Raw genomic sequence first — 11,611 nt, forward strand, 5'->3', positions numbered from 1 at the left:
GTTGAACGTTATATGATTACAACACAAAACAGGTTTTGATTGTTTCAAGTAAATAAAGCCACCTCGCACAGACTTATGTGTTCCATCACAGCTGACTTCTTTGAAAGAATTATATTTTACAAGAAACTTTAAATAACTTTAATATGACTCCATGGTCTTTCTTTCCCTTGGTTGATCCTATTTGATGTATCTCCTCCTTTTCCTGTTTAATACAAAACATCATTAACACTAATCAAATGTTTAGTCTTTATGTTCTGGCTGCTGCTATCTAATCGAGAGGCTTTATTCCCAGACACATGTCGTGTGAGAATTCCTCTTTGATCAAGTTTGTCTGCCAGATGCATAATCAATATGCATCTGTCTGTCCAAACACTGGGAGAGATGGTTTTATAGCTTCATTGTCTTGGAAACATTTAAAGGAATGGGCTGCAATATGTTTTGGATTATTTTTATGACAACTTTGGCAGAATCTTTGCCTTTTCAACATTTTACAGCACTTCACATTTACATTAATCTTTTAAATGAGCATTAATAATACATATATGATGTTATAGATAATTAACATATATATTATTCTAATATTTGCTGACATAAGTTAAAAATAAACCTGATAAAGGGTAAAAATCAAAGCAGAAGAGACCAAGACATCCTAACTTTTAGTCCCTAGCATGAGTCAAGCTCCAAAAACACTGGATCCATTTCCCATGATGCAACAGATAGCGTCTTCTGGTGGACCTTCTCTGCCTGATAAATTTTCCCACATCGTTCAAATTCCACACCCCATATGACGCAGGTTTTCTGTCCAAGTCTCAAGCCCAAACAGAGATAACCCTGATGACATCATTGTGACATCATCAGGGTTGTTTTCTCAGATAATAATAATTATATGACAGCTTTCATAGGCTGAAGAAAACTTCTCATGATGAGTAAACTCATATCAATCGATGGAGTGCTTCTTCATTCATTCAGTGAGATATTTTTTATAGTTAGAAGAATCTAAACATTCCCGGCTTACACATCTAAATATTTCAGCACTTTCCTCTACCACACCTCATGTTTTGAATACATCTTCTCAAGTGCAAATTCTGCTTTCCTGTTTGACTGTATGTTGTCTGAAGTGCAGGAAATTTGGAGTTTGACAACAAAATTCCACAGGCTTTGGAGGGATAACAGCACATGAAAGGGGGGTTTTGGAGCCACTCCCTGGGTACCTAAAGCTAAACTACAGAGAAAAGGAACAAACTAGGGGGCCTGTCCAGTTTGTATGCAAAATATCAGCCCTCAGTTCCTCCCTCTGCCAATTCTTTCCCTGCGGAGTTGGCCGTGGAGACTTTGACGTCTCTGTCAGTTTGACTGTTGTAGGTCTCACATGTAGATTGACTGGTTACCATGGAGTGGGTCATGGATGTGGGCTGGGGAGCAATTTACCCAGTAGGCCCCCTTCTCCATTGAAAGGCACCACAGTTAGGACATCAAGAGTTGATGAAAAGAAACAGAATCAAAATATCATTCACTTTTAACTTGATCTTTTTAAATGGAAACTGACTCTTCACTACAGTTGAAGTTAATGTGGGACACACACACAAACCCTGAATGAGCAGATCATCATTTTAAAGAGACATGTGCCAAAGCAAGAACAGAGAGGGATATAATTCAGAAAAATTAACAATATTCATATACAGAAAACAATAAAGTCACCATGTTTTTAACATTAATTTGCTTATTGCAACAGTGAGTTAATAGTGTTGGGAAAGAAGGAAGAGAAGGGCAGAAACGTGACAGACAGAAAGAAGGAGAGAATAAGGAGGAAATTAACAGAATGAAAGCAGTTTGCCATAATCCAAAAAGTAAACATGCGCCTCATGGGGGGGAGAGAATAAAAGGTCCTGCCAGTGCGTCATACCATTGAGTACGTCGCCCCTCTTCCCTTTAAAATAGTTTTATCTGCCACGCCCACACCATAATTCCCTCTCAGCTGTTACTGCAAGTCGCTTTCAGTTTCCACATGGATCCATTCACAAATCTGCGGTGTTGAACAGTGGGGAAATTCGGATTGGGAGTGTCACCTCGTGTCGGATTAATCACCTCCTCTGTCAGTTTGGAACAACTTGTTGCGCAGCTGCTATTTCTAACCTCCACTGTGATCCATTGCTGCAGTGGGACAGGGGACTGTTTTGTGCTTCATCGGCTGGATATTTTCAGTGAAGGGAGACGGATGGATAGAGAAGCGATTTTCCCCAAATTATTTCACCTTTCTGCATGAATTTTCTATGAAGTCTCGTTGAATTCTGGGAGTCTCTTTAATATGATCTCAGAGGCAGGGGATGCGAGTCATGAGCTGGACGCGTCCTTGCCACGGGCTGGACTGGAGCCACAGCCTCTTCTACCTGACTTTACTTCTGTGGACCAGACGCATGAATGGACTGGCTGACTTCTCAAGTAAGATGGTGGTGGTGGTTAAAGATCAAAGGAAGGTCTTTAGGTTTTTTGTATGAGACTGTACTGTTTTGAGTGGTGTAGTAATAGCTACAGTAGTGAAAACTTATATTTGCAATGTAAATATACCGTGGATTGAAGTTTTTACACATGTCCAGGTTTGCTAATCCCAGATGTTCGTCCCAAAGATCCCATCTGAGATTTGTGTGTTACTTAAGATTCTGTGGACCTGTCTGAGACAAGGTGATGTAATGATGTAATGTTGTGATTCTAGTTATTGTTTAGTCATATACAATTCATAGCACCAATCTCTTATCTCATCTGAGTTAGAGACCAACCATTCCCACCATTGTTTTATGCAGAGGAGGACAATCCAATGTCTATTTTTATCTAGAATGCATTTATATCAATCACTTTAAAGTCTTGCAAACTCCCTTTTGTGTAAGACAAATAACCTAAACATCTCAAGATAAAGCATTTTGAATCAGAAGTAACTCAATCACATTTACAAAACATGCAACAAAGGTGGGTCATATTAGGTTTAAAGCCAGTTGGCAGAATTTGCCACCCAGGAAAGAGGTCTTGCAGTCAAAGCAACATGAGACTCTTAATAGAGCTCCAAAGAGGCTAAAACAGACCCCAAACCACAGGTGCAATAGATAAAAAATAAATGCATAACTCTTTAACAATAGTTATTTGGCTGCTTTAAAATGAATCTATTTTTAAATGTTTTTTTTTAGTCACTTACTGTGTCTATTTCTACCCCTGTAAGCACTAGTGGACTCCTCATCTTGCTTGCATCATCCCTCAGAGACATTAGTTGGTCCCTGTTCCTCCATTATGGTTATTTTAATTAGATGAATTTAATGCAGCTGTGTTCTTTCCCCTGTGGATTTCAGACTAACTAATGCCTTTTGTTAAACAGACTACCTGTTCAGAATCATAACCAGTCACTCTGCTCACGCGTGTGACGGACAACCTCTGCGACTCCACTGTCCACGTCACTCCACCATCTCCATCCAGTCTGCCTTTTACGGGAGCAGCGAGGGGCGGCTGTGCAGAGCAGACCCTCCGCTCAGAGCCCACAACCACAGCTGTTCAGCTTTTACTGCTCTACAGGTACATTTCAGTATGGAATATATAACACTTCTCACTCTCATTTGGTCAGTTTTGTATAGGTGGGTGTTTCCTGTTTTAGTTTTTTACTGAACACATCAGGCTTTGATTAGCTGGCTGCTGATGGTCTAATGGTCATTTAGATTTGTGAAGGCACAGTCCACTGCCTCCCATTCCAGTCAGTGCATCACTCATTTTGCATCTGATTCGGCTGTCTCAAGTGTAACATCAAATCCTGTGCACCAGCAGAAGCTGCTGTCAGAGTGTCAGAGCCACAGAGATTGCCAACTGCCTGTCAACCACCTGCTATTTGGGAAGGACCCCTGTCCTGGAACTACCAAATACCTCCATGTGGACTACAAGTGTAAACCAAGTGAGTTCAGCAGCTCAAATTTCACTTGTCCCTACCTGTTTATTGTCATATCCCTCCCCGCTCTTCTTGTTTCAACGTCAGCTGAGGACAAAAATCTCACCCCTTGCCCCCATCCTAACGCACCGTCATCATCCTTTCCACCACTTTATCCTTTCTGTTTTTTTTCCCACACACTCAGCTGAACACAAAAGACATGTGGCGTGTGAGGGAGAGACCATGGTCCTGCGCTGTAAGCCCCCCAAGGTGCTGAACATCTATGCAGCTGTCTATGGGAGAGGTCTGGGCCAGACTGACACCTGCCCCTCACACCTGACAAGACCACCCCCATTTGGTGAGTCAACGGGATATTCCATTTTCTCTCTGGTGGTAACTAACAGATGATTCCTTTTACAAGGAGAACAATGAAGCCAGGAATATACTGTCTTGAGAAACTACTCTGAAAATGTATTTAATTTTACCACACATAGAGAAAGAGGAAATGGAGATTTAGCCCAACAGACAGTTAATCAGCAGTGAGTAATAGCTTATAAGGGGCAACATATAGGATTATGATGTATTTCCTCTTGGCATTTTACATTATGTTTCATTCAGTCATATTATGCAGGAAATTTGCTGGATTTTTTGTGGCATGAAACAGAGAGCAAGTGCTGTCCAGATCTAAACAGTTATGAAAAATGGTAAATGATGACACAAGTAAAATATAAATGTTGCCTCTTAAATCACTCCTTATTTACTATAGAGTGCACTTTATTTACTGTCTCCGTTTTATTGAGTGTCCAAATTCTGAGTGTTAAAATGATGCACTACAGTATATAGTACCCTCAAAAATTCCTACAGTGGAACAAAGAGAAATATTGTCCAGTGAATATACACTACTGATGAGTGTCTGTTATATAGGGAGTAGTGCATGAGTGAGAGAGTTAGTGATTTCGGACAAAGCACAGAACAGGAAGCAGTAGGATTCCTGGGAAATGTGGTCTTAATGAAGAGAAACACAAGCAAAAACTATAGGGTGGGCCTTTTTCTCAGCATATCGTTGGCCAAATGCACAGATGTAACTAATTACATCAATAATGGCTGCATTCCATTTTGGTGAGCCCCAGCCATTGGTAATGTTATTGACTACACCTGTGAAAAAGACCTATACAAAAAGTGTGAGGTAAAGGCTTAATTTCATCGTCATTTGTTATCAAATTATAATAATTTATGCTTAAAACTAACATACCTGGATGTTGAATGCTTTCAGATAAACTATTTAACTAACATACATGCACTGAGTTAAGTATTTGCCTTCCTTGAGAAAAAGAAACATCAGATGTCTGCTTTAAAAAAAAAATTGTAGTGATTTGTAGTTAAACTACAACCAAACTCTTGCAGAGCAGTGAATCAATGGTTCAGCTGTTGCAGCAGAGGTACATATTTGAGCTTTGTCCCAAATTTGACACACACTCACAGAAAATTGTGTCTTATGACTCTGACTTTCTGTTTGCTACTCCCTTCAGAGTGTCTGAACCATGAAGCTGTACACTTGGTGTCCAAGGCCTGCTATAGCAAACAGACGTGTGCTGTTGCCGTCAGCAACCAGACCTTTAGGGATCCCTGCTTTCCAGGAACCAGAAAGTACCTCAGTGTGGTCTATTCTTGTGGTAGGAGTCTTTTTTTTTTCCTTCCTCATGCACAATATTACAAGCAGGGTGATAGATTAGAGAGACCTTTCAAAAATAGGAACGGGTTTACATGATAATAGTGATAGCTTAGGTCACATATGTTTTTGCTTTATTCATTATGTGATAGTTCCTTCTGTGCACAGTTGTAGTTTCCTACTGTGGATTCTTATCTGTTGATCTCAGCCATCAGCTGTTCTTATCACATCGCACCCAACAGCACAGTAGCTCAGAATAATAGGCTCCGAGCTCAGATTTTGTGGGTCAAGGCTGACATCCTGATAAACTTCCTGCGACTGGCACAAATGCCAGTGAGGTCATCCAGCAAACCTTGTTCATGTATCATAATATGGAGTTGTGACTTCAGTCTGGTGCTGAAAGAATTGTTCTGACTGGCTCTGCTGGCTCTATCTAGCACGAAACAATGTGTGTTAACCTTGTAGGCCGGTTATCAAAACAATTGGACAGAAAGTATTCATAATTTGAGAATGTGGTGGACCCAGGAGGTCTTGGATGTGGGAAGTGGCGTGCTGATGAATGATCAAATGTAGATTCACTAAGTCTGTCAGTCTACTGCAACAAAGACTGTCTCCTCTGTCCTCCTTGCAATAGTACCGCAGACTTTACTAAAGGAGGCAGACCCCAACATTTCCAGCTCCACCTTGTCTCCCACTGTGGACACAGAAAAAGGTAACAGCATCATACAATTTGCTGCAATTCCAGCTTTTTTTTTTTTTTTTTTTCTTAGGCATTTCTCTGCATAATAATTCTAATTTTCACACCAGCCCCTCCTGCAGATCTGGAGAAACCTTTTCCCAAAGGTTCAAGAAGGCCGGACAACTCAGGAGCTATGATGAGCAACTCTCTCCTGACCTATGCCTACATCAAAGGTAAACATTATTCACATGCATGCACTCTCGACGTGTAATCCACGTGTTGTTAGATCTCCTTCCTTCATTTCCCATACAGAGCATTCAGAAATGGCAGCGCTGCTGTTCACCTCCAGCGTGTGCGTCGGCCTTCTGCTCACGCTGCTGGCTGTATCTGTCCGAGTGACATGCAAAGGGCAGCGGCTCAGAGATCAGAGACTCACACCCAGGCCCCACAGCCAGACCCTCAACTGCCAGGAGGATGAGAATGATGATGATGAGGAAGAAGATGATGATGATGTAGAGGGGACAGAGAGCTCTTTAATCTCAGCCGCAGAGAGGAAGGCAATATACGGCTGGGAGGAGGTGACTTACGTGAGTGAGGCAGCAGAACGAGCAGAGAGGATTGAACGCAGAGAGATGATCATACAAGAGATTTGGATGAATGCCTATCTGAATGGCAGCTCATGTTAATTGAATGCTACTCAGCAGCTTCAGGATCTTTTCAGGATTTTCTCCAGCAGCTCCCAGCCTTTGAGTACTGACAAACTAAGACACTTTTTTTTTTTTTCATTGTAAAGCAGTTTTTCATTTTTTTTTTTTTGCCATTTTTGTAGGAGCATTCAGTTTATGAAGAATGTAATGTTTATGTGAAACTGCAGTAATTTAAAGGGTCAACAGGGTTTTATGCTGTAAAAGCGTAGTCACAGGTTCATTTTGCAGTCACAAAATCATAAATTCTGTGATTGCTTCAGTGTATTTATTCACATTCACCACCAGATGAAGATGCTAGGATTTCAGGTTGAAACATTGTTTACTGCTACTAAAAGGGTAAAGTCACTGGTCTTGACAGAAGTCATAAAGCTCCCACATTCAGTCAACAATATTACTGTATTGATTAATTATCAAGGGGTCTCATAGCAGCTGATAAATAACCATAAACCAAAGAACATGCCAGAGAATGTCAGTCTGTTGCTCTCACCTTCTAACTCCCACTGGGTTTGAAATGCCCTTTCATCATGAACAAATTTGTGGTTTAATTAAGTGTTAAGTGTTATCTTTCATAGCAGTGGTAAAAATGCTCTGATGTTCATATTCAGTCAACAGTGATTCATTATGACTGACAAAAATAGGAACATTACAGTGTTTTCCCTATAGTGTAACTACATTAGCGGTGGTTAAAATTGGCAGCTGTTCACACCAGAGACCCGAGGCATGTATTCCATTTTCACCCACCAAAACTGATCAGTCTCCTTAAAGAACCAGCCGAAGTGAATGTACAAAAGTTGAAATTTTCCTTTAAATCTACTCATTACATCCAGGATGTTTGCATTTTTTTAAAAATTTTATGCAGTGCTCCTTAAAATCGGCCACTCCTTTCTGAATCACTGCTTCGGCTCCGTCAGTAGTTCCACACAGTTTAACCCTCCGGTGAATCAAACATTCTGAACTCAACAGCTTCCTCATCCCTGCTGGGACAAGAGCTGGAACGGCAATTTACTTCTTGGGAACTTCCTGCCTCGGAGCAGCACCGAGTTTCAGAGGTGTGTGTCACTGACGGGAGACAAAGAGAGGAAAGGTGTAGCATCCTTGTCCCTGCACTGGGATATAAAACTATTGAATGTCCATTAACATTTCATTAATACAAATATGAATGCTGTGTATATGTGTTACATTGGAAGTTATTGTATTATATTTTTTACACACAAATGGAAACTTAGATAACACTTACATTTTATTTTGTTTTCACAGCTTCAATAAAAAAAATGTTACTTTACAACAGGGTGATACAATCAGACGGTGTACAGGGATCAGATTCAAGGTCAAATAAATCAGGTTTATAATATCAGCCTCAGTGTGACATCATTACCTGTTTTATCATACAATGTGTCCACACACATTCTTTACATTTCAGTAAATTGCTTGGTTTTTGACACCAAGAGACGTCAAATGATCTTGATAAGGCATCATAGTGGTCAAGGTGGCAATCAGAGTTATTTGTCTTTATCTCGGACCCCATTTTATGTTGGTGAGGCCCTGAAACTGTCTTTTGAGGGCCTGTCTGTCAGACCACTCTGAGTCCATATGGCTATCATCATCCGTCTCCTCCAGTTTCTGAAAAAGTCACCAGAGGAAGATTAAAGAAGCTCTCTCAGGAAAAAAAACAGGACATGATTTCTTGAAGTGTGTTTTATTGCAGCATGTTTCCTCACCTTGAGCTCCTCCTGCCTTCTGTGGTAATGCATCATCATGTGTTTCTGCTGCTCATCACTGAGCAGAGGCTCTCTCGCTGGTGCCCCCTGCCCTTTCTAAAGGGAACGGCAACAAATGGATTACAGTTTTTCTCAAAACCAACAAAAAATACATTGCCTGACATATACCACAAAATTCTCACTCTTACCTTTTGGATTTTAATAACTAGCTTGGTCTTTTCATTTTTGCCAATGTAGTCCTGCAGTTTTTTCCCTCTCTGCATCTCTTTGCCAGCCCACCATAGCTGGCACTCGTCCTCTGTGATCACCTGCAGAGATGCCTGAGGCAAGGAGACAGATGGAGAGGGCAGAAGCAGAGCAATGGGGGGTGAAAGGTGAAAAAAGAAATGATCAAGAAGAAATAGGATCTAAATAAACTGCCAATGACTGCTAGTAAATGTTAACTACTGAGAACTACTGAGACACATCCAGCTGTTAACCTGTGTTCCTGAAAGGTCTTCCCGATCCTCAAACTCCATCCTGATAGGGTCATGAGGAGGCAGCCCCATGGGATATACAATCATGACCGCACCCCTTAGCTGATCCAGGGCTTCTTTTACCATCTCCATGGTAAAGCACACATTAGCTTGAACTTGTTTCTGAAGGATATAGAGAAAGACATATTGAATCAAAAGTTTTGATCCGTGGTAAGCAAGACCTAAGATTTGGTGTTAAATCTCATACTTACTTTGGAGATAAGTGCCTTTGCTTCCTCCACTGTTCTCATTAATACCTCCTTCATTTTATCATTTGGAGCTGGCAGAAGGTAAAGAGATTGATGTCTTTATTGTCAGTGAAATCGTTTTTCCCCTTTTTACTGTTTGCATATAAACATATGTATATAAACATATACTGGACTTTTATACGACACACTTCCATGCAAATAAAGATAAATGCTTGGAAAATTTATCTCTTCTCACAGTCATTTACTGTAGTTTATCCACAGTAAGGACACACAATGAAAAAGGAAAAGACATACTTTAGAGCTTCAATGATTTCTTAATTCATTGTTTGACAAAATTAATCTCTGTCCACATGTGTCACAGTTTGCAATTCAAAGCTATGCAAAGGGAAACACATGATGAACACGTACAGTTTAACATCTGGACCCCCAAACCTGACACCAGACTAGTTATGCAAAGGACATTCTAAAAAGGATATCAAGTGTCAGGGTCTTCATTTAGAATAAATTTCTTGTTCAAGATTCACGGTCTCACCTTGTCCGTTCCTCCTCCCAATCTCGTCCTTCCTGAGTACTGGCCCTCCGCTGGGCACGCACTTATCTTCCCATTCATCTATCAGGTTCAGCTCCACGATCTGCTCCTCTGTCAGCCCCTGCATGTTGGGTGGCAATGTAATGCCATGGTCTGCCAGCTCTGGGATCTCTGAGGGTACATTAATGATTGACACAAGTCTGTGAATATGTTCAAGCTCAGGAAAAAGCCACTATATCCTACTAGATTAAAGATAGCATTTACTAGAGCTCAGTCACATCTCAGAGGTAAAATACTCAGAGTTAGTGCTGAGAAGTAGTTGAAATCAGCAACAGAAAATGCACTCATATCAATAGTGATAATTTATACCCCGTTAGAAATGTGAGTTACTTTTTTGTCTCTGCTTCATCTGATTATGAGTCAACTTGGTTACTGATTTGCCATAAATCGTTGCCATATTCAATTTAAATAATTGTGAGTGCAGCCTACTGAAGCCTCTCATCCCCAATAGTGTGTACAGAAAGCTTGGAGGATATCAGTTTCACCTGAACATATTCTTTCCACTTTGAGTCTCCCGTTGTAAATGGCTGTAATTTGCTGGATCACCGTCTCCAGAGGCGCGTCCACTGTGCTGCTGAAAAGAAACTGGCTCTCGTCTCCGCGCTTCACGTGCAGCTGCACCATCTCGTAAAGTAGTTCCTGTCCGCCTGTTTACCTCCTAAAAGACACGTTAATTGATTTAAGTCAAAATGCAGATTTGTTGTTGAATAAAACTCACAAGACGACGACGTGTCTGCGAGGGCAAGTGCCCAGGGTCTTTGGGACAACAGACGGTGTAACCATAGCAACAGTTAATGGACTATTCCAGAACACACTATGCTAGCTTTTAGCTTGATAGCTGATATGTTTGTTTACATTTACTGCCACAGCCGGTGAAAGGGTCATCTCTGTACGCTGGCTGAAATAGTAACGTTAACACATACCTGTGTGGTTCAAAGACAAACACAAGATGTTTTCTCCACTGTTCAGAGTGGGCTCACACTTTGTTTACAACCGGTTACTAGCTACAGATGCGCGTGCAGATACTTTTTCTTCTTCTGGTCTTTTTACGGCAGGTAAGATGAATCCAAGTCGCGTTGCCCTCTAATGGTGAATAATGGAAATGCCGTGTTTTGTATAATGGGCTGATCTGGTGAATCCAGCTGAAAGGTGTAATTCCTTGTCACCTTCACTAATCCATTTACATTTAAGGACACGTAAATAAAAGCAAGGAGAATGGTTAAAATGTTTAAGGCCTCAACTGTGGCTAATAAAGTGCAACTAAGTAGTAATATGTTATAAGTTCAGGGATGGTGTGGTGTGCATTGCTCAAAGGCATTCCAACAATGATGATGAATTAATTGAACCTGGTTAAGGACAATAAGGGCATAATAACAAAATAAACAGAGCAATGTAGTAACAGTCAGCTGACACAAAAAAAAAGACCAAAAAAAAAAAATCAGAAATCTTCCACATATTCCATATACGAGCACCACAATATCAAGGAATACTGGTCATGTCTGGTTTTATAAAAAAGGGAAGTGAAGATTGTCAACATGTCTAGTATTATATAATGATGAATTTGAGAATTATGTTTGAGGAAGTTACTAAAAGTTGAAGGGATAAAAAAAACAATTAAAAAAAACAT

The 11,611-nt window shown here is 40.6% G+C and overlaps 2 protein-coding genes across 2 annotated transcripts; one reads left to right on the top strand and one right to left on the bottom strand.

Moving 5' to 3' along the window:
• Positions 1–1,942: 1,942 nt before the first annotated feature.
• Positions 1,943–7,298, top strand: eva1c (eva-1 homolog C (C. elegans)). The gene is made up of 8 exons (XM_044371572.1): positions 1,943–2,439; positions 3,362–3,555; positions 3,802–3,925; positions 4,104–4,256; positions 5,428–5,571; positions 6,202–6,279; positions 6,375–6,479; positions 6,559–7,298. Exons 1-8 carry the CDS (start codon positions 2,325–2,327, stop codon positions 6,930–6,932), a joined length of 1,287 nt encoding a protein of 428 aa, XP_044227507.1. The 5' UTR covers positions 1,943–2,324; the 3' UTR covers positions 6,933–7,298.
• An 882-nt stretch (positions 7,299–8,180) lies between these two features.
• Positions 8,181–11,044, bottom strand: cfap298 (cilia and flagella associated protein 298). The gene is made up of 8 exons (XM_044371573.1): positions 10,908–11,044; positions 10,470–10,642; positions 9,928–10,095; positions 9,399–9,466; positions 9,151–9,309; positions 8,860–8,991; positions 8,672–8,767; positions 8,181–8,573 (listed from the first exon to the last, which is right to left on the bottom strand). The coding sequence occupies exons 2-8, from the start codon at positions 10,606–10,608 to the stop codon at positions 8,463–8,465; spliced, it is 873 nt and encodes a 290-aa protein (XP_044227508.1). The 5' UTR covers positions 10,609–10,642; positions 10,908–11,044; the 3' UTR covers positions 8,181–8,462.
• Positions 11,045–11,611: the final 567 nt, after the last annotated feature.

This window comes from Thunnus albacares, chromosome 13 (genome assembly GCF_914725855.1).
Source record: "Thunnus albacares chromosome 13, fThuAlb1.1, whole genome shotgun sequence".
Classification (NCBI taxonomy): domain Eukaryota; kingdom Metazoa; phylum Chordata; class Actinopteri; order Scombriformes; family Scombridae; genus Thunnus; species Thunnus albacares.

What these genes read in the sequence shown, in the direction of transcription:
- eva1c (XM_044371572.1), top strand. Translation starts at nt 2,325, where the DNA reads ATGCGAGTCATGAGCTGGACGCGTCCTTGCCACGGGCTGGACTGGAGC. An exon ending in CACTGTGGACACAGAAAAAG is followed by an intron (nt 6,280 to 6,374) that starts GTAACAGCATCA and finishes TTTTCACACCAG; the next exon opens with CCCCTCCTGCAGATCTGGAG. An exon ending in GACCTATGCCTACATCAAAG is followed by an intron (nt 6,480 to 6,558) that starts GTAAACATTATT and finishes TTTCCCATACAG; the next exon opens with AGCATTCAGAAATGGCAGCG.
- cfap298 (XM_044371573.1), bottom strand. Translation starts at nt 10,608, where the DNA reads ATGGTGCAGCTGCACGTGAAGCGCGGAGACGAGAGCCAGTTTCTTTTC. An exon ending in AGTGGAAAGAATATGTTCAG is followed by an intron (nt 10,096 to 10,469) that starts GTGAAACTGATA and finishes ATGTACCCTCAG; the next exon opens with AGATCCCAGAGCTGGCAGAC. An exon ending in TGGGAGGAGGAACGGACAAG is followed by an intron (nt 9,467 to 9,927) that starts GTGAGACCGTGA and finishes ACCTTCTGCCAG; the next exon opens with CTCCAAATGATAAAATGAAG.